Source organism: Rhinatrema bivittatum, chromosome 4, assembly GCF_901001135.1.
Source record: "Rhinatrema bivittatum chromosome 4, aRhiBiv1.1, whole genome shotgun sequence".
NCBI classification, from domain to species: domain Eukaryota; kingdom Metazoa; phylum Chordata; class Amphibia; order Gymnophiona; family Rhinatrematidae; genus Rhinatrema; species Rhinatrema bivittatum.
Window position 1 is genome coordinate 243,443,482 of NC_042618.1, and position 22,584 is coordinate 243,466,065.

Consider the following 22,584-nt stretch of genomic DNA (forward strand, 5'->3'; position numbering starts at 1 on the left):
TACTAATTTTATGTCACTGCAGGCAATGAAAATAGAGTGTGCTGAAGCACGATATGATGATTATTTATTTTATTTTTTGACATATTTATATGCCACATATACATATCTAGGCGACTTACAATAAAACATTCATAAAAAACAAAATCCTGTTCCAAATATTTAGATCACTGGTTACCTCCATAGGCATTAAGGGAGCAATATTATACAATGCACTAATGTCTGACATTCTTTTTTGACCTAATGATTAAAAAACATCTTTGTTCACTTACTGTGCAACATCTGCCACAACAGGTAGGGTCAGCTCTTCTGACATGAGGTCCATATCTTCAGTATAGCTGTTTGTCCGTGACATCTCATTAGTGCTTACTTCAAAACGCTTTTTCACTTCATAGTAAAACAGAGAACCATACAATTACTCTCAGGTCATCAAAGAGAATTTTATTTTTTTTTTTACGACACTATATGTGTGTATTGGTCAATTTATAAACAAAAAAATAGCAGCTTTTTAATCTTCTGAAATTAACTGGAAAATGTATAAATGACTTTAGTTCTATAATTAAGCAGATATGGTCAAATATTACATTTTTTATTAATAGAAATTAATGGCTTTCTTCACCATTACCTTTAACAAGCTAATCTGCAATTATCAATTTGAAAACAAAATACAGGAGTACTACATTAGTCTAATAAAGATATCATCTAGGTGACTTAGGGCCTCATTTTCTAAAGTATTGCAGGCCTGCGATACTTTAGAAAATTGCGCTAATGGGGGGCGGGGAGTCGACACATTTTGGAACTATTAAGATCACTTCCTCTGGTAATGCCCTAATTTTTTTAATGTCAAAAACATGTCTTTATAGTGCAGTCCTCAAAAATAATACTTTTAGGGATAATCTGTAACTTCCTGTATAACTTCAAAGTCAATTAGCTGGATTTTCAAAGGTAAAGTACTGGATATTTTCACTTTGAAAATTATCCATGAAAAACTACCTGCACACATTTTACACCTGCTAATTTTTGCAGGTATTTTTTTCGAAAAAAAAATATATGCATACTTTCCAAAATGCCAGAGTATGCATATAAGTACAAACCCCTTCCAGGATAGACTCTTATTACCACATATAAAAGTACGTACATTGTGGGGCAGATTTTCAAAGGGTTACGAGCGTAACATATGCGCGTAACCCCCGAAAAGCTGCCCCTGCGTGCGCCAAGCCTATCTTGCATAGGCTCGGTGGCGAGCGCAAGCACCGAGATGCGCGTATGTCCCAGGGCTTTCCAAAATGGGCGGTCTGGGGACGAGGCCGGGGCGTGGCGGTGGTCGGGGGAAGGTCCGGGGGCGTGGCGGCAGTCCGGGGGCACTCCTGAGTCCTCCGGCACAGCGGCCGTGCTGGAGGTTCGCACGCCGGAAGCCGGCCGGCACAGGCGTAACTTGCCGAAATAAGGTAGGGTGGGGATTTAGGTACGGCTGGGGGGTGGGTTAGATAGGGGAAGGATGGGAAAGGTGGGGGGGGGGAGGCGAAAAAAGTTCCCGCCGAGGGAACGGGGAAAGCCATTGGGGCTCCCCTAGGGCTCGGCACGCGCAAGGTGCCGACCCCGGCTGCGCACGCATGTTATAAAATCGGGGGTACATTTGTGCACGCCAGGTTGCGCGCAGAAATCTACGCCCACGCATACGTTTTAAAATCTGGCCCATGGGATTTATACCATTTCTGCAGGTAACATACTGTTTTACCCACGGAAATAGCTTTGAAAATTATCCTATGTTTTTATTGATTGCTTTTGCATCTCACTACCTCTTAGCATACATATTATAGTAACTCTAACATGAGCTAGTTAACACACATTAACCTCTTACAATGGATAACATGGGCGTTTAATGTGGATTAAGCATGCATTACCATTAACATGCTTTAATGCATTCGGCCTTTTGACTTTTTGCCAGAGATGGTTTTATTATAGGTCTATGAATTACAACACAGGCTCAAAAAGCAATAGCGGAAGATAAACTGTTAACAATGTTGAATAACAGTACAACTATCAAGGCAGTATGTGTCAAAGGGAAAAAAATAATGTGGTTTATAAATAGGTGAGTCAAACAATGAACAAATAGCATTAATAGTGAATTGTGTTTTAACAAATTCCACTTCTTAGATCTTGTAATCACTTCTTAAACAAGGTCCAAATGTCATCTTTTGCAAGAAAATTATCATTATAACTAGCTGAAACACATTGAAATTCTTCAGAGGCCTTTATTTCCTGTTCTGTTCCCCATTCTAACCCCCAGCAATCGCTGTCACTTTCCTCATTCCTATCCCTAAACTTCCTTTCCTACTTCTTAGCTTGATATCAACCCACCCCCAGAACACTCTGATCTCCCACTCTAGCTCCACCCCAGCACAGTCTAATCCCCTACCCCATCCTTAACCTATCCCAATCCCAACACTTTCTTATTCCCTGCCCAACCTGGCCCCAGCACACACCCAGCCATAGGGATGTGAATCGTTTTTTGACGATTTAAAAAAATCATCCGATATTTTTTAAATCGTCAAAAATCGGTATAGTGCGCGATACAATAGAAATTTTCACGATTTATCGTGAAAAATCGTTACTCCCGTTAGTGTCCACGGGAGTTATTTGGGGGGAGGGTGGGAAAACCGGCACACCAAAAAAACCCCTAAACCCAACCCGACCCTATAAAACTAATCCCTTACCTTCCCCAACCCCCCCCAAAATTTTTACGAGTACCTGATGGCGCAGATGGCCCTTTGCCCTTACCATGTGATAGGGTATCCGTGCCATTGGCCGGCCCCTGTCACATGGTAGGAGCACTGGCTGGCCGGCGCCATCTTTAAAGATGGCCGCGGATGGCGGCTGCCATCTTTAAAGATGGCGCCGGCCAGCCAGTGCTCCTACCATGTGACAGCGGCCGGCCAATGGCACGGATACCCTGTCACATGGTAAGGGCAAAGGGCCATCGGCGCCATCTTTATGATTGGCAGCCGACGGCCCGAGAACAGGAGATCGCTCCCGGGACCACCACTAGACCACCAGATAATTTAAAAATGTTTTGGGGGGATCGGGAGGGTGGGAGAAGCTAAGGGGTCATCTTTAAAGGGTCGGGTGGTTTTTTTTTTAATCGGGCTATCGGCGCCATTTTTGAGTGGCAGTCAAAATGGCGCCAATGGCCCGAGAGCGGGAGATCGGTCCCCGCGCCCCCACTGGACCACCAGGTACTTGTAAAAAGTTTTTGGGGGGTTCGGGGGGGTGGGGGAAGGTAAGGGGTCAATTTTAAAGGGTCGGGCCTCACTAAAAAAAATTAACGATGTGAATCGGAACCGATTCCGATTCACATCTCCAGCGATCAGATTTTTTTCTCCCTCCAGCTGAACCCGATCGTTAAGACGATCGGGCACACGATTCATATCTCTACCCAGCCATTCTTCCTAACTTGACCCATTCACCTCTGCTCTACAGCCCAGACCCAGCACACCATGATGCTCCACTCTCCAGCCTGACCCCAGCCTTAGCCCATCTCTAGCACTACTTTCTCTCCTCAGCCTATCCCACATACATCTTTACTCCATTCCCAAGGCCGACCCCAGCACATCCTGCCCCCCACCCCGCCCTACCCAAGCACTCCTTTATACCTGCGCAACCCAACTGCCAATCCTAAATGGACCTAGCGCACTCTGCCCTCCCCCACCTAAATCCCAACACACTATGCCCTCCTTTATCCAGCTGTACCACAACACACTCTGACCCCCCCCCCCCCCCCCCCCCCACCACCACCACCACCACCTTCCCATCTGGACTGCAGCACACTCTGATCCCCCCTCAGCTCAAGTCTATCATATTAGACTCCACTTCCACAGCTCAAATCCAGCAGACACTGACCTCCCTTCCTCCCCTGCTGGACCCTGACCCACTTTGCCCCTCATTGGTCCATAATCAGCACACTATTCCCCTCTTCCCCTCCACCTGCTGCCACCCGAGCATCCGGGCAGGAAAGAGGGAAAGTTGTCTCTTCCTCTAGACTGTGCCCCACCATCTGCTGTAGCCCCAATAGGTCTTTTAGGGCAGGAAGACCACATGGCAACAGGCCCCAGGAGCAGCACAGTAGCCAGAGTTGAGAAGGTGAGATCCCACCATCACTCACTAGGGTCCCCTCTTCCTTCCTGTGCCACCACCAGAGCACCTAGACAGTAATGATGGACAATCACCTCCTCCCCCGACCACTCCCTCCATCTGAAATAGCCCCAGGAAGCCTTTTAGGGGCTGCCCTATGTGGGTCCTCCCACCAAAAGCCCAACTTTGAAGGGCCAAGCCTTTAAGCACAACTTTGGGAGGTACTCCTTAAACCTTCATCCTCACTGCCACCTGCCTGTTACTTTCCAACAGTATGTACTGTTTTCAAACTACTACCTGGTAATAACTATTGTGTGGAAAATACCTACTGGCAAAAGAACCACTCTTAATGATTTGAATGGAGTAACCCCACTGGCATCCATACCCTAATCCACACCTGAAAAAATCAAGAAAGAGGTAGGCATGGAAATACTACAATTACTACAGAAGACCACAATATTAATTGTGCTTCAACAGATCCTCCCTACCAATACAGGTTATTTGGGGCAGGAGAATCTCCCTACTACCCAAAAATCATGGTGATTAACATTTACTCCCTATCACCCTATAATACAGGCATACACTGAACCCAAACATAGCTCCCTTTCTTCTCTACAACTTGGTCTCCTCAATATTCAATCAGCAAATAGCAAATCACATTGAGTTCAAGTTCTACATTCTCTGTTTCACGGAGTTCTGGATAGGAGAGGGTGACATTATTTCCCTTGCCCAATTCTGCTGTCCAGAATGCCAAATACATCACATCCCTATTCCATGGGATGTGGAAGAGGAGTTCCTGCTATCTTCTGCCACACCTTGCTGCTGAATTGCTGCTATCTTCTGCCACCTTGTTGCTAGATCTAGTTACCACCCAAAAAATATGTAAGATGGTCAGCCTAGTTTTGAAATTCCAAGGTAGTGAAGAAGCAAAACTTGTCCTTATATACTACCCTCCAGAAAATCACTCTGACTCCTTTCTTCAACTCTCCGAATTCCTTTGCAACATGGCCACTACATTCCACAAACTCATAGTACTTGGAGATTTCATCCCAGAGGTAATGCAGCTACTTTTCAATGCAACATGGAGGATCTTGACCTCATTCAGCTAATCAAGGTTCCAATTCACAAAACGGCCACGCTCTCTACCTAATTTTTCACTCTACAAATATTAAACTTGATCCTACTATAATAGCAGTAGACCCAATCTCCTGATCAGACCATTACCTAGACTGGGCCTCCATTCCAATCCTACAATATACCCATTTCACTCCCCCACCCAAACCACTCACTAGGAGCCTGTCCTTCATTTCAAATGATACTATGAAAACCATCTTCAACATATCAACAAACATAACTACTGCAGACTCACCCAATCTCTTAGTTCAACCATACAACCTAAATTCTAGTCAACTCTGATTATCACAGCTCCTCTCAAGCCCAATCTCACTAGACCGCCTGGAAACTCCCCATGATTCTGCAAGGATCTTCTTCTTCTTCTAAAACAGCAGTCTCATCAACTAGAATGAGTATGGCAGAAGCATAAAACAGATGACAAACCACCCACTTTGAAAAAAATATAAAGCAGCTATTTGATAGGCTAAAAAATTATATCTACAAATAACTAGAACTATCTATGAACCATCTGGGTAAAGTCTTTGATCTAGTATGGTAACTCTACAACATAGGAACCGGAACAGCTAACACCACCATAGAAGACCACACTGCAGAAGATTTTGCAAAAATCTTCCAGGATAAAATCCAAAGTATATGCTCCTCCCTTGATGTGTCCCCACCCTGCCTCTCTCTCCTCACACAACATAAGCTTCACCACAGCATCCTTGGCAGGACCACTCCAGCTCCCTCCAGATAGCATTCCACTGTCTGACTTTAGAATATCATGCTCCAAGAGGTGGAAGAAATCCTTCAAAGGATTAATCAATCCATGAGAGCTCTGAACCCAATCCCTCCCAGATTCATCTGCAATCTGAAACAGGACATAGCCCTATGGTGAACCTCCATAATCAATGCCATCTTATCTCAAGGCTCCCTACCAATCCCACTTAAAAAGGTGATCATCAATCTCATTCTGAAGAACCCAGGCTCTAATCCCAAAATAATTAACCATTACCATCCTGCCTCCAGTCTACCATTTTTATCTAAGCTAGTAGCAAAATTGGTCTACATCCAACCCCTCGACTTCCTTGAAGAGAATAATTTCCTACACTCTCACCAATCCAGCTTCAGAAAAAGTAATGGAGCCAAATTAGTCCTATTGGACATCACCAACAGAATTAATCTGAACTCAGATCAAGGGGGAAGCTCCATCTCAGTTCACTTAGATCTTTCCACCACCTTTGACACAGTCAACCATTGACTTCTGATTCAATACTTGGGAAACATTGGTATTCAGGGCACTACTGTTAAATGGTTTGAATCCTTCCTATTCAACAGGACACAAACTATCTCTTGGGTCAGTAAAACATGTGCTCCCAAGAACTTTGATTGTTGAGTCCACAGAGCTGTGTTCTGATCTGAATCCTCGTCAATATTTGCATTCAACCAAGCAAAACTTTAAAAAATATATATGAAGCAGAAAGCCTACAAGTGAGTCAGTTGGACCGTTAGATGTTCGAGGGGTTAAAGGGGCACTTAAAGAAGTTAAGGTCATTGCGGAAAGATTAAACGATTTCTTTGCTTTGGTGTTTACTGAAGAGGATGTTGGGGAGATGCTCATTCCGGAGAAGGTTTTCATGGGTAATGATTCAGATGGACTGAACCAAATCATGGTAAACCTAAAAGATGTGGTAGGCCTGATTGACAAATTGAAGAGTAGTAAATCAGGGTTCTGGCAGGTCAGGAAGGCTCAGGAGTGCAGGACACAAATCCACTGCAGGCAACTCCAATGACGGAGATGCGTCACCCAGAGAACCAAGGAGCCGGCAGAACAGAAGGCTCAAGAGCACGGAATAAAACATCAGGAAGAGTTGGAACATCAGGACGCGGGACCTCGGACGACGAGACATCAGGAGACCTGGACAAGGACCTCAGAAGACGAAGACATGGCACAAGAAGCGGATAAGACATGGAGCTCCAACGATGAACACGAAGGACCTGATGGAGCGCTGGAAGGCAGGAGCTTCCAGAAGCAAAGTAACTCCGATGCAAGGCAAAGATGGAATGCAGGAGCAGCCCTTAAATAGGGCTGGCACAGGAAACACTCATTAGGTGGGGCCCAGGGCATATCCGGCCTTGGGCCCTTTAAATCTTGAAGAGAGGCACGGCCACGAGTCTAGAGGCAGGAAACAGGAAGCTGTGCAGGACCGTGGACAGCGGCCCTGCACAGACGTTGATGTAGCAGAGGCAGGGCTGGGCTGAGGAGCAGGCCCCCGACGTCAGCAGCGGCAGCTCCGGCCGCCAGGCAAGCTTGAGGACTGCGGCCTCCGGCTGCAAAGATGGCACTGGGTTCCGCGGCGGCTCAGCCGCGAAACAGGCAAAGAAGTCCGCGTTCCGGCCGCACAAGAGGCCTGACGTCGGCGGCATCCGGCCGCATAGGAGAGCAGGCAGCAACATGGCGGTACGGAGCCTGCTCGTGGGGGAGCCCGCGGGCAGGATTCATAACAACATGATCCACCAGCCCAGAAAACCCAGAAAGAGATTGAAAATGTTGCCAGAAATTTCAGACCTATTAGTAAAAATTTGTAACTTATCATTAAAATCATCCATTGTACCTGAAGACTGGAGGATAGCAAATGTAACCCCAATATTTAAAAAGGGCTCCAGGGGCGATCCGGGAAACTACAGACCGGTTAGCCTGACTTCAGTGCCAGGAAAAATAGTGGAAAGTGTTCTAAACATCAAAATCACAGAACATATAGAAAGACATGGTTTAATGGAACAAAGTCAGCATGGCTTTACCCAGGGCAAGTCTTGCCTCACAAATCTGCTTCACTTTTTTGAAGGAGTTAATAAACATGTGGATAAAGGTGAACCGGTAGATATAGTATACTTGGATTTTCAGAAGGCGTTTGACAAAGTTCCTCATGAGAGGCTTCTAGGAAAAGTAAAAAGTCATGGGATAGGTGGCGATGTCCTTTCGTGGATTGCAAACTGGCTAAAAGACAGGAAACAGAGAGTAGGATTAAATGGGCAATTTTCTCAGTGGAAGGGAGTGGACAGTGGAGTGCCTCAGGGATCTGTATTGGGACCCTTACTGTTCAATATATTTATAAATGATCTGGAAAGAAATACGACGAGTGAGATAATCAAATTTGCAGATGACACAAAATTGTGCAGAGTAGTTAAATCACAAGCAGATTGTGATAAATTGCAGGAAGACCTTGTGAGACTGGAAAATTGGGCATCCAAATGGCAGATGAAATTTAATGTGGATAAGTGCAAGGTGATGCATATAGGGAAAAATAACCCATGCTATAATTACACGATGTTGGGTTCCATATTAGGTGCTACAACCCAAGAAAGAGATCTAGGTGTCATAGTGGATAACACATTGAAATCGTCGGTTCAGTGTGCTGCGGCAGTCAAAAAAGCAAACAGAATGTTGGGAATTATTAGAAAAGGAATGATGAATAAAACGGAAAATGTCATAATGCCTCTGTATCGCTCCATGGTGAGACCGCACCTTGAATACTGTGTACAATTCTGGTCGCCGCATCTCAAAAAAGATATAATTGCGATGGAGAAGGTACAGAGAAGGGCTACCAAAATGATAAGGGGAATGGAACAACTCCCCTATGAGGAAAGACTAAAGAGGTTAGGACTTTTCAGCTTGGAGAAGAGACGACTGAGGGGGGATATGATAGAGGTGTTTAAAATCAGGAGAGGTCTAGAACGGGTAGATGTGAATCGGTTATTTACTCTTTCGGATAGTAGAAGGACTAGGGGACACTCCATGAAGTTAGCATGGGGCACATTTAAAACTAATCGGAGAAAGTTCTTTTTTACTCAACGCACAATTAAACTCTGGAATTTGTTGCCAGAGAATGTGGTTCGTGCAGTTAGTATAGCTGTGTTTAAAAAAGGATTGGATAAGTTCTTGGAGGAGAAGTCCATTACCTGCTATTAAGTTCACTTAGAGAATAGCCACTGCCATTAGCAATGGTTACATGGAATAGACTTAGTTTTTGGGTACTTGCCAGGTTCTTATGGCCTGGATTGGCCACTGTTGGAAACAGGATGCTGGGCTTGATGGACCCTTGGTCTGACCCAGTATGGCATTTTCTTATGTTCTTATGTTCAGACCCCTTACTGTGAAGATACTTAAATGACCATTGAATAGATGAGTCAGAGACTCAGGTAGGGGATTTACATGTCACAGCCCCCTGGACTATTTTTGGTAACTTGCAGTGAAATATCACTTTAAATCAAAGGATAGCAAAATCCTAAATTACAGAACTATGACTAGAAAAGACCTACATTGGAGAATTCTGAATGAGAAAGGGATTTATGAGAGACATGTACTAAAAACAGTCCTAGGAAACAAACTGATTCTTACCGTATCAAGGGGAGTCAGACCCTTGGGTATACAATTGTCAGACAAAAGGGAAAAAAAGCCAGGCAGGATGGAAGGGTGTGCACATATTCCTTTTCCATGGTCCTGCCTGGGTTTTGGGCTTTTGGTTGAGAGAAGGTGACCCATCCAGGCTGTGTACAGTGAATGACTAACCATGAGCTTAGCAGAGCTAAAATCACTGAAAGCTGAGACTGCAGAGGGCTGAATCACTGAATGCTAAATAAGCCCTGGGCCTAGTTGAGCTGTAAACCCAAGCCAAGCCCTTCTACCAAAGGAGGTGTGTCCTGGTTCCCTCATGAGCAAGGGAACTCCAGCGACAGATCGCGCAATCTCATGAGAGGGTATGGACCCCAGCGGCAGATCAAGCAATCCCCCATAAGAAAGGGGACCCTGGCCATGGCCAAGGACATCATGAACATGTAGACATAAATCTCTTTCTGTGCCATGTGTTTAATTCTTCTTTGAAATAATTTACTGTTGAACTCATGCCTATCTCCATTGGCAAAGTATTCAACAATTTTACCATTTTTTTTGAGTGAAGAATCTCTATTTTTTTAAATAGTGAAATGAATTTCTAACAAAGTTCTTACAGCAGGAGAATAGGTGTCTTTTTCTTTCATCATGTGGGTAAGGTACACCATCATGATACACATAAGATTTGTACAGTTTTATACACTGTACATAAGATTTGTACAGTTTTACACACTGTACCCCAAGTAATGAACCGTGTGCTTCAGTGTCAGCAAAAATCACATTATTCAACACATGCCACACATGCTTATTTTTTTGTCCATAGTGAATAGCACTACATTGGTCTCTGCTATAGCTCACTTCTCTGTCCAACTGCCTAGGGTATTTAACTTCCTTTGCAAGGAAGTGTTCTGAATGTTTGATGAGTTCTGACAGTGTGGCATTATTTGGTCACAGAATTCAAACAGACAAGGTTCAGAAGAATTAGTAAGATGATAACAGCCTAGATGCGCACAAGCAAAAGTAAGAGATGCCCCTTGCTTAGCTTAAATGAGCATTATGTTTTTGTAAGACCTGTAGCAGAGTTGAGCAGTATTTTCATAAAGGCAGCTGGAGAGCACAGAGAAGAGGACTTACTAACTTGTTTTAGTAAAGGAGAAGTATTTCAAGGTCAGCCATTACTTTTCCACTTTGAAATATTTTTCAAAATGGAAAGATTCCATTTAATATTTTTCAAAATGGAAAGATTCCATTTAATCCATACTTATTTTCACAAAACATTATAATATGTTTTTAAGTCTCAGTAAAGGACTTCAGGACATATAATAGAAACTGGATACCATTACTTATTGTGCACTTTGATGGCATTTAGTCTTGCACCTTGTTCTTCATAAAAAAAAAAAAACTTTTCTATACCGTCGCTAAGTTATATACCACACACTTGAGGCATGCAAATGTCTCAAAACAATGTATACCATGTTGCAATTAGTTATTGCTTAAATAATGAACTCTTTGTGAACCAATCTGATTTTGGAAAAATCCTTTTATATTGCATATCTGCATTTCAATCCTCTACTCAATGTAAGCCATGACAGATACACTTTACATTCTTTTATTCTCCAATTTCAGTACAGTTCCTGTTCTTGCTAGTGGCATCTATGTACAGGGTGGCCCATAGAAAAGTAGCCTGCCTAAGATATAAGTTTGCATGGGTACTGGTGAACTCACTTTCCAGTGATCAAATTCGTCTGAACACTTAAGCACTGCTCTTAACTCATGGGAGTCCTGAAACAAGCCAATCAAAATTTCTAATTGGTATGATATTAAATTTCAGCAACTTTCGGATCCAATGAAATTTCAGTGGACACTAATATTTCTCCCATTGGGAGTGTAACATATATGGAAGGACTGAGAAAAAGTACAACTCAAATCTCTTGGGGACTGAAATGGAAGTGTTCAAGTCATGCCCCATGTACAACACAATTGGATGAGGTCCCAGCTATGATTTGTTTGGAAAGGTTGCAGCTCCCCCTATGAGGCAGGCACAATTCACATACAGTGCTGGCAACAAAACCCATACCTGCAAATCACAAACATGATGGAAAACAACAGCTGTTTCAGTTCATTGTGACAGTTTGTACTCAGAATGCCCTCAATTCATGGAAAACTGGCAAAGTATTCTATTACAGCTTTAACATTTTGTAATGCAGCTCACTGCTACACATGTTCAGAAAGCATAAGCACCAGTCAGTTTCCTCTGAAAAACAGTTAGTGTATGGATCAGGCAATTTTTATAGAAAATACATTTTGGGGCTTACAAAAAATTAGACCAAAGCATTTAGTTTAATTTTAAAATGTTTAAAGATGTGTATAAACTGTGGTACTAAGTAGCTGTTTTACAACCCAGGCTAACAGCAAATAAAATTCCTTTACTTTCACAATGTTATAAAAGTATAAACAGAAAGCAAAAACACCAATCAGTTAAGAAATAAAATATAATAAACAACTAAACACAGCAGATGTGCGGTATAGAGTTATAAATTTCAGGAGGCACATCTGACAGTGCCTCTCTGAGATCAATCACCTGCCCATCAGCCAGGGATGTTTTATTTTTTTTTATCAAATGATGAACATAAAAACATAACCCTTAACATGACTGTGTTTTGGTTATCCTGCCTGTCTTGAGACAGGTCTCTTATTAGGGTTGTCAACAGGCTCCAGATTTTCAGGCTAGGTTAATCCAACCATGGTTTTACCCAGTGCCTGCATGGACTTGTAGTTCTAATATCCTTATTGATTTCCCAAGAAAGCAAGACTAGTTGCATAGTCCAATTTTATGTATACAGTCAATAAAATCAAAATAAAATCAAAGGCATCAAGTACATGATGTCATTACAATAATATTGTTTCTGTCTATTGATAAAATATGTATATAATACGTAACGAGGTCTTTTTGGTCACCTACTAAATTGATTTTGTCTATACTCATAAGACCTGATTTTAAAAAGCCCGTGCATATAAAGAACATGGGTGACGTGCGCGGCCAGGCCCTGCACACACCACGTGCATTTTACAAAGGGCCCGGCCACGTGCATAACCCCCGTTATACATAGAAGTGCTAGGCCAAGTAAAAGGGGCAGGCAGGGGGCGTGGTCTGGGCAGGAAGGGGCGGGGAAGGCTGGGTCAGCGCCATTAGGTGCTGTCCCAGGGAAGCGCATGCCAGCAGTCAGCTGGTGCGCGGAGTTTACTTCTATTCCCGAGGAACAGTAAGTATAGAAATAAAAAAATTTGGGGTACCTAGGTAAGGGTTAGAGATCAGGGTGGAGAGGGGGAAAAGGGAGGAAGGTTAGGTAGGGGGTAGGGAAGTTACCTTCCAGTCTACTTCCAGTCCGCTCCTTAATTGGAACGGATTGGGAAGGAATTGGAAAAAAGGCTGATCACGTTGCCGCACGTAATTGGAAAATACCCCCTGTGCATGCGAGTTACAAGCCATCCACACATGCATACGTGGATGTTAAAATCCGGTGCACATGTGCACACAGACATTGTAGACGCATCATTGTTATAAAATCGGCGTGTCCATGTGAGCGTGCCAGGAACTGCGCGCACATGGATGCATGCACACCGGTCTTAAAATCGACCCCTTAATTTGGATATATCATCATCCAGGTCCATGTACTACTATGTCTGCACTTTTAGTATGTTTCTGCCCAAAGGTATGTGACTCCTCAGAGTGAAAGAGAGAGCAGGTCTTTGCCAATAAGATGCAGAGGAGGGTGGAGTATTTTCACATGATTCCTGGAAACGACTGGAACAGTGAAGAGCTGCACAAGTTGGTTCCAAAGGAAAGATTGATTAATTCAATTTAATTCTTTTTGTTTCGGATCTGCTAATTGTTGCACCTCACTTGTCACTCTTCAGGTTACACCTAGTTATTGAGAACACATTTTTGGTATAGAATCTTTGGGATATTTCCCTCCAGAATTCAGAAATCATGCCAATCCTGCAATTGTGCTCATGTGGGATCAAAGAACCTATCCAAGTGTAACCCTTTGTCAGGGGGTTTGCTGTTTCCCTTAGGGCCATAAAAGTATTTATTAAGCTGGGGCTGCTCTCACCATCCATCTCCTTCTTTCCTCACTTCCCAGAGAGTGAGCTCTTTCTGGGGGGGGGGGGGGGATGAAATCCATTGTGGCCCAGGTGAACGAGTGTCTCTCCTGATGTGTGTGTGTCTCATAGCTGCGGGATTCTCCTCAAGGACAAACAGGCTGGACTCAGACTGTGCGTTCAAATAAGGTTTACTGATTATTTCCATAATGTCAATTGCTGTCCCACAAACGTTATACAAATGAAACTGTGCATCTGAACTATTTACACTGTCTCCTTGCTGGGGTGCTTGGGTCCATCTCTCTAGCTCCTGGGAGGGAGCTTGCCACTGCCTCCTCATATGTGCAAATGGCCCAGTAAATTGGGCAATCCTAGGGGGAAGCCCCACACCATGAAAAGATCCCTACCTGAGTCCAAAATTCAGTCTGATGCCCACAGCCTGTGTCCTGATCCCTTTAGGGTAGAGATCTGATTAGGAGTCTCCAAGGCTTGATGTTACAATCCCGATTTCTCCTTCCGCTCAGTGTGACCTCTCTGGGAGAGAAGCCTGATGTTCCAGTACTGCTCACAGCTCTCTGTCTCCTTCCAGGTTGTGCAGAGGGGTGGGGGAAAAACCTCCACACTAACAAAAAGGGGAGAAAAAACAAATGTCTCTGTCCAAAATATCTCATGCTGGGTAGTGCTGTCACTGGTCGTCTTGCTTCCTCTAATGAATAGAGGGCTCAATCACAGGTCTCCAGCCCTGCTCTCAGGATTGGGAGGATTGCCCCTCTCCAAAGCAGAGGGTGTTCCCCAGAACGACAAAAAATAAAGCAAAAGCTGACCAAAATCTACAAAAGTCTCTAAAAAAAAGAGAGACCTACCCTCTCAGACAGAGTGTACTGATGAGGATTTTCCTCGAAACGCAAGAAAAATACCAAGCTGGGTTAATGGGTCCAAACTCAGCAGGGAGAAGGTAAAATAGCGCCTCATTCCCCAAAACCCAACTCAAAACGATCACACCCTCTCTACTGTAGCTGCACCTTATGCCCTAGGAGAGCCAATCACAGTCAGCTCAATGAAGAGACTGAAAAAGAAAGGAAAATCCCAATGCTGTTACTAGTCCTGATGCTAAGGGATCTAGGGCCATCTAGTGGTGAATCGAAGGGTTGGCCACATAAGATTTGCACAGATACCCAGGTAACAACATTATTGATTTAACATCTCAGATTGGCAAGAGAAGGACACTAGAGTCTGTGGAAAACCTCTGTAACTTTTTGTTTGAGCTTAATTAGCCTTGCATGACACAGTCTAAGAATCACTCTGAAAAATTTTGCTTTTAAACATCTGTAAGAAGTAACTAGTGGTGAAGATTTTGGTTAACATTGTCTTGGCTTTTTATTTTTTAACTTTTTTTGCCTTGAAAAGAAAAGTGAAAGAAACACTGGAGCAGCACGGCTGTGCTAGCAGGGCATAGCTCTGGAGGAAGCTTCCAGAGTGGGCTGCAAATGTGGTGAATGGAAGCCTGGTGGGGCCCTCTTCCAGTAAGCAAGCCACTCTGCAGGGAAGGTGTGCAGCTCCAGCAGTTTGACTGCATGACTGGAGACAAATGGCAAGCGTTGTTGCAGAGAGTCCTGGCATGAAAGAGGATGCTACAGGAGAGTCTCATATAGCACCAGCTTGCCTTACTTCAGGAGAAAAAGAACTTGGAAGCAAGCCAGGCTCTTGTTGATTCCTCTTTAGAGAAAGGCTTACATGGCTGGGGAGTTGAGGAATCTACCACAGAGGATCTAGTGGAGGCCCAGCAGGTGAGTGGCACTAAAGGGGGGTCCTGGTAAAGACCCTGTAGGGTGCCCAAACATTACTGGGAGTCCAGAAATAGCTCCTGTGAGAAGCACAGAGAAGGGGGCTGTGAAGAACCCTAAGATAGGAGTCATTGAGAGCCCTAAGGAGAGCAACACAGACTGCCCAGGAGGAGGCAGTGTTGAGAAGTTTGAAGTAAGTGCTACAGGTGGTCCAGAGGAAGACCCTTTAGGGGGGCCCAAACACTACTGAGAGCCCCAAATCACCTCCCTTGAGAAGCCCAGAGAGAGAGAGAGAGAGGGCACAGAAAGGTGCTGTGGAGCCCCCAGCGAGTGAGGCTGTGGAAGAGCCAGTGACCAGTATGGGCAAGAGGCCAGAGTGTACAGAAAAGGAAACCTTGGAGAGCCCAGAGGGAGGCACTATGGAGAACATGGAGGAAGAGTCCATGGAGAACCCAGAGGATGGTGCAGTGGAGACTCCAGTGACTGAGGATACAGAGGAGCCAAGAAGGGGGCTCTACATCGGAGATACCAGATGCCAGGAAGCTGGTGATAGAGGAACTAGCACTGGTGGTTCCTCAGTCAGTCCATATAGCTCCATCGGGGTGAAATTCGAACCCAAAGCCATCAAAGGACTTAATTAAAGGACTGGGGATGTACACTGTGTAAATGGCACATGGGTGGTAGTCATGACACAGTCAAAGTTAACCCTAACAGAAGGGGTCTGGGAGGTTGTGGACTCTCCTGGATGGGATCCAGGAGGGAGTAGGGACACTTGGCCCTATGGGTCCAAGCAGAAGGGAGGGGTATGTGAAGCAGTGCCTCTAGTGTTCTCCTATTTACCTGTGTGGGGCCAGGCTTGTTGCTTGGTCCCCTTAAATTCGCTAAGGAGATTATGCTCTATGGGCAGGATCCTGCGGGACAGGTGGGGCTCAGAGAGCATAACCAGAGACTGGGAAATAAGAGCTGGGATGCAGGTGAGGAGAACCAGACCAAGCCAGGTCTCCAGGAGGAAGGCAGCTCCTATATGCAATACTGTCCAAACCCTGAACTGAGACAAAAGTAACACACTCGGGCCAATACAGTAAACCGCGTGGGAGAGTGGGCGAGCGCCCACTCTCCTGGGCGCACGATTCACTAAGGAAAGATATGCAAATTACGGCCCGCGGTAATAAGGAGGCGCTAGGGACACTAACGCGTCCCTAGCGCCTCCTTTTTGACAGAAGCAGCGGCTGTCAGCGGGTTTGACAGCCGACACTTAATTTTATCAGCGTCGGTTGTCAAACCCGCTGACAGCCACGGGTTTGGAAAACGGACGCCGACAAAATTGAGCGTCCGTTTTCCAACCCGTGGGCAGATTAATTTTTTTTTTGGGGGGGGGGGGGGGGGGGCCTCTGACTTAATATTGCTATGATATTAAGTCGGAGGGTGTACAGAAAAGCAGTTTTTTCTGCTTTTGTGTACACTTGCCCGGTGCCAGCTGAAATTAACTCTTCAGGGTAACTCGGCATCTATATGTATAGACTGTGGTGGACTAATCTGTGCAACAAAGTAAATAAATCTTCTTACCATGCTGGGGTCCCTCAGTATCCTCCTAGAATGTCACAGGAACATCCCAAAACCATAAGCAAGGGAATCCTCAGCACCCCATGTTTATTCCCAATGGACCACCTAACCCCAGCACATTCCATAGACTGTGGGACCTCAAATTATTCCTCAGTATTTAAGACAACTTCTGATCCCCTAGGGAGAAACACTCCTTCCCATTGAGGAGGAAAGCCCTCTTCTTGAGGAGAGACACTTCAGACACCCCAGAATCTATGTGGTACCCCTGGGACTCCCCCTTCACCACCAAACTTTGAAGAGAGGCATATATGGTGCTCATACTTGCTGTCTCTAGTGAAAACATCTTCCATAGGCACTGAAAGGCGACATATAATGAACACCCAATAGAAATTCCATTCATACATTTCCCATTAGTTAACATACACCTGTTCTTCAGCCATATACTGCCGCCTGTGACTGTTCCAAAGTAATGGTCTGCAACAGTCCTTTTCCGTGAAGCTAAACTTTTCAGTCAGAGATTCAGAAACATCAATAATTTGGCAAACCCCAGAAAAGAGGTTAAGAGACTCCCCCTTCCAGAACTCCTCCAAGGGTCATACTCAAGTGACAAAGTTGCATAGTTTAGGACTCATCACATTCATATTGGATGACTATAATTTCAGTTTGTATCAGCAAATGCCTTCTGTATGTGTGTTTGGTTTAATTATAAGCCTCTATTAGTTACTCCTGAGGGAATTCTGTGCAAAAAAATTTAAAATTCTGCACAAAAAAACTTAAAATTCTGCAAACTTTATATTGGTCAAAATAATACAAATTACATGACAATCTTTAAGTAATTACATTTTAAATTAATACAGAAAAAACTTATTACTTAAAGATGCAGAATTTTAAATATTTTGAGCAGAATTTCCCTAGAAATTCACTGTAAGAGTGTCCCTTCCATTCGCTCTCCCTACTCCCCTGGCCACTTTGCCCTCTCAGGCCCCAACTCCTCCACCTGCCAGTATCTCTCCCTTCCACTTCTAGGCTCAACCCTTTCCACTCTATTGCCACTCCCAGAGTTTGACCCCATTCTCAGTTCTGCCCCTCACACAGGCTCCCTCTGTCCCTCCCTCTTTCACACACATGCTCCCTCTATTTACAACAAATAAAAGAATCCACTGGTCAGGATACAAATGATTTCAACAACAAATAAGAAATCCCGTATAAGTTGAGTGGCGGGGACACTCAAAGAGACCTCATAATAGATGTCACCTATTTAAGCTGACATGAAAGCTTATAATGGCTCAAGCTTTTCTTTGCTTGTAATCATCGGTCTCTATGAGCATGTGATGCTCCTGCAATAGGTAGCTATCTCGCGGCACGGTCAGTCTCTATTAGTACTCTAATATAGAGTCTCTTAATATACTTAACTTGCGATTTTCGTGTCCGTAGACAAACCAGTGTAGTTAGTATAAGTGTAATCCGACGCTGTTCCGACACGGCGTGTTTCGGAGGAAACCCTCCTTCCTCAGGGGCTCGGATATCACTAAGGCTGGTTTTTCACATTACTGCAATAAAGTAAATATAGACAAGACAGTGCCAAGATACCCGCAAATTTTAGGCTAGCGTGAAGGATGGAAGAAAGCACTTACTTTGTGGAAGGCAAGTTATGCGGCTGTATTATAGCGTCTCAAATGGTTCAGTAAAGCAAAGTGTGGAAGTTGATAAAATATCCACTTTATGTTGAAATGAACAAAGAAATACCTTGTCCCCATAGAATACTGACTTCCAGTGATGCTGAACTAGCATTCATGGAGCCGTGCAAGACGTCTGTCAGCGGCCGGCGCGATGCTAACGCTGGCTTTTAAAGGGGAAAAGGGCGCCAAAACAGTGTCTAAGTCCTGAAATGGGCATATACGTCACTGACGGGCACCATTTTAGATCTGAACTATCCAAAAATGGGAAGTGACGTCATCGGACGCCATCTTGTAAATTTCTCAACTTCAGGGTACCCCCATATCTATCCATATAAGGACTTGTGCGTCACTCAAGACGCCATCTTGGCTGAAGAGGAATCGGTAATAACATAAAGTCCCAAAAAGATACAGTTAAATCAAAGTGTACCACTTTTTTTGTGTTCAGGCGATTAAGGGCATTGAATGGTTGGACACTAACACGCAGGTGCGAATCACACGGCGACATCTTGTCCATTGTAATTCAGATTTTGTCATATATGGACTGATATGCCCGTGCAACAAAATATATGAAGGTCGGACCAAGCGCAAAATCCGAATACGTCTCATTGAACATAAAAGTCGGATCAAGAACCAGGACCTCAAGGCTCCCATGGTGCAACACTGTGTTACCCATCAACATACGTTTGAACAGCTTAAATGGTTAATTATAGAGCAGGTTGTACAATCATGGCGAGGTGGGGACAGAATTTCAATCTTAAATTTGAAAGAACAACAGTGGATATACCGTCTCAAATCTGTGGAACCACATGGTCTAAATGAAAGGATCGAGTGGTACACTTTGATTTAACTGTATCTTTTTGGGACTTTATGTTATTACCGATTCCTCTTCAGCCAAGATGGCGTCTTGAGTGACGCACAAGTCCTTATATGGATAGATATGGGGGTACCCTGAAGTTGAGAAATTTACAAGATGGCGTCCGATGACATCACTTCCCTTTTTTGGATAGTTCAGATCTAAAATGGCGCCCGTCAGTGACGTATATGCCCATTTCAGGACTTAGACACTGTTTTGGCGCCCTTTTCCCCATTAAAAGCCAGCGTTAGCATCGTGCCGGCCGCTGACAGACGTCTTGCACGGCTCCATGAATGCTAGTTCAGCATCACTGGAAGTCAGTATTCTATGGGGACAAGGTATTTCTTTGTTCATTTCAACATAAAGTGGATATTTTATCAACTTCCACACTTTGCTTTACAGAACCATTTGAGACGCTATAATACAGCCGCATAACTTGCCTTCCACAAAGTAAGTGCTTTCTTCCATCCTTCACGCTAGCCTAAAATTTGCGGGTATCTTGGCACTGTCTTGTCTATATTTACTTTATTGCAGTAATGTGAAAAACCAGCCTTAGTGATATCCGAGCCCCTGAGGAAGGAGGGTTTCCTCCGAAACACGCCGTGTCGGAACAGCGTCGGATTACACTTATACTAACTACACTGGTTTGTCTACGGACACGAAAATCGCAAGTTAAGTATATTAAGAGACTCTATATTAGAGTACTAATAGAGACTGACCGTGCCGCGAGATAGCTACCTATTGCAGGAGCATCACATGCTCATAGAGACCGATGATTACAAGCAAAGAAAAGCTTGAGCCATTATAAGCTTTCATGTCAGCTTAAATAGGTGACATCTATTATGAGGTCTCTTTGAGCGTCCCCGCCACTCAACTTATACGGGCTTTCTTATTTGCCCTCTCTTTAATACACATACACACACCCTCATAAGGCTCCCTCACTCTCTCGTACACCCTCACACATCCCCTCATACAGGACCCTCTCTCTTGCATACACACCCACACAAGCTCCCTTTCTCTTTCTCACACATACGTCCTCACATAGGCTACCTATGTCTCTCTCTCATTCACCCCTTCACACAGGCTCTGACTCACATACACAATCCCTTCACACAGGCTAGCACTTTCACATACACACAATCCCTTTTTCATACACACGAGCTCCCAATCTCTCACACGCATACACACTCCTTCACAATCTCCTCATATAGGCTCCCTCTCTCTGAAACCCACACTCAAGCATCCCCTTGCTCTCTTACCTCCCATGCTCTCACTCAGACCCTCCTGCTCTCTCTTACCCTCCCTTCCCCCACACACCCTCCCCTCATGTAGGCTCCCTCTCTCTGAAACCCACACTCAAGCATCCCCCCACCTCCCACTCTCTTACCTTCCATGCTCTCTCAAACCCTCCTGCTCTCTTACCCTCCCATCCCCCTTACATCCTCCCATCATATAGGCTCCCTCTCTCTGAAACCCACACTCAAGCTTCCCACCCTCGCTCTCTTACCTCCCATGCTCTCTCTCTCACCCTCCCCTCCCCTCTCTCACACCCATTCTCTCCCATCGGGGCCTTTATCTTCGCCGCAAGCGGAGCACAGTTCGCGGCACATCCCCTCATGGAAAGTGTTCCATCGTGGAAAGTGTTCTAAACATCAAAATCACAGAACATATAGAAAGACATGGTTTAATGGAACAAAGTCAGCAAGGCTTTACCCAGGGCAAGTCTTGCCTCACAAATCTGCTTCACTTTTTTGAAGGAGTTAATAAACATGTGGATAAAGGTGAACCAGTAGATATAGTATACTTGGATTTTCGGAAGGCGTTTGACAAAGTTCCTCATGAGAGGCTTCTAGGAAAAGTAAAAAGTCATGGGACAGGTGGCGATGTCCTTTCGTGGATTGCAAACTGGCTAAAAGACAGTAAACAGAGAGTAGGATTGAATGGGCAATTTTCTCAGTGGAAGGGAGTGGACAGTGGAGTGCCTCAGGGATCTGTATTGGGACCCTTACTTTTCAATATATTTATAAATGATCTGGAAAGAAATACGACGAGTGAGATAATCAAATTTGCAGATGACACAAAATTGTTCAGAGTAAGTAAATCACAAGCAGATTGTGATAAATTGCAGGAAGACCTTGTGAGACTGGAAAATTGGGCATCCAAATGGCAGATGAAATTTAATGGGGATAAGTGCAAGGTGATGCATATAGGGAAAAATAACCCATGCTATAATTACACAATGTTGGGTTCCATATTAGGTGCTACAATCCAAGAAAGAGATCTAGGTGTCATAGTGGATAACACATTGAAATCGTCGGTTCAGTGTGCTGCGGCAGTCAAAAAAGCAAACAGAATGTTGGGAATTATTAGAAAGGCAATGGTGAATAAAACGGAAAATGTCATAATGCCTCTGTATTGCTCCATGGTGAGACCGCACCTTGAATACTGTGTACAATTCTGGTCGCCGCATCTCAAAAAAGATATAATTGCAATGGAGAAGGTTCAGAGAAGGGCTACCAAAATGATAAGGGGAATGGAACAACTCCCCTATGAGGAAAGACTAAAGAGGTTAGGACTTTTCAGCTTGGAGAAGAGACGACTGAGGGGGGATATGATAGAGGTGTTTAAAATCATGAGAGGTCTAGAATGGGTAGATGTGAATCGGTTATTTACTCTTTCGGATAGTAGAAAGACTAGGGGGCGCTCCATGAAGTTAGCATGGGGCACATTTAAAACTAATCGGAGAAAGTTCTTTTTTACTCAACGCACAATTAAACTCTGGTATTTGTTGCCAGAGGATGTGGTTAGTGCAGTTAGTATAGCTGTGTTTAAAAAAGGATTGTATAAGTTCTTGGAGGAGAAGTCCATTACCTGCTATTACGTTCACCTAGAGAATAGCCACTGCCATTAGCAATGGTAACATGGAATAGACTTAGTTTTTGGGTACTTGCCAGGTTCTTGTGGCCTGGA

General features: G+C 44.3%; 1 protein-coding gene across 3 annotated transcripts in view; it reads right to left on the reverse strand.

Moving 5' to 3' along the window:
• Positions 1 to 259: 259 nt before the first annotated feature.
• Positions 260 to 22,584, reverse strand: part of LOC115090621 (potassium voltage-gated channel subfamily KQT member 1-like) — a 408,883-nt gene continuing 386,558 nt past the window's right edge. For all 3 annotated transcript variants that reach the window (XM_029599979.1, XM_029599980.1, XM_029599981.1), the window contains exon 13: positions 260 to 384. In XM_029599979.1, coding sequence (XP_029455839.1) covers positions 266 to 384 — 119 coding nt within the window. In that variant the 3' untranslated portion in view covers positions 260 to 265. The remainder of the gene's footprint in view (positions 385 to 22,584) is intronic.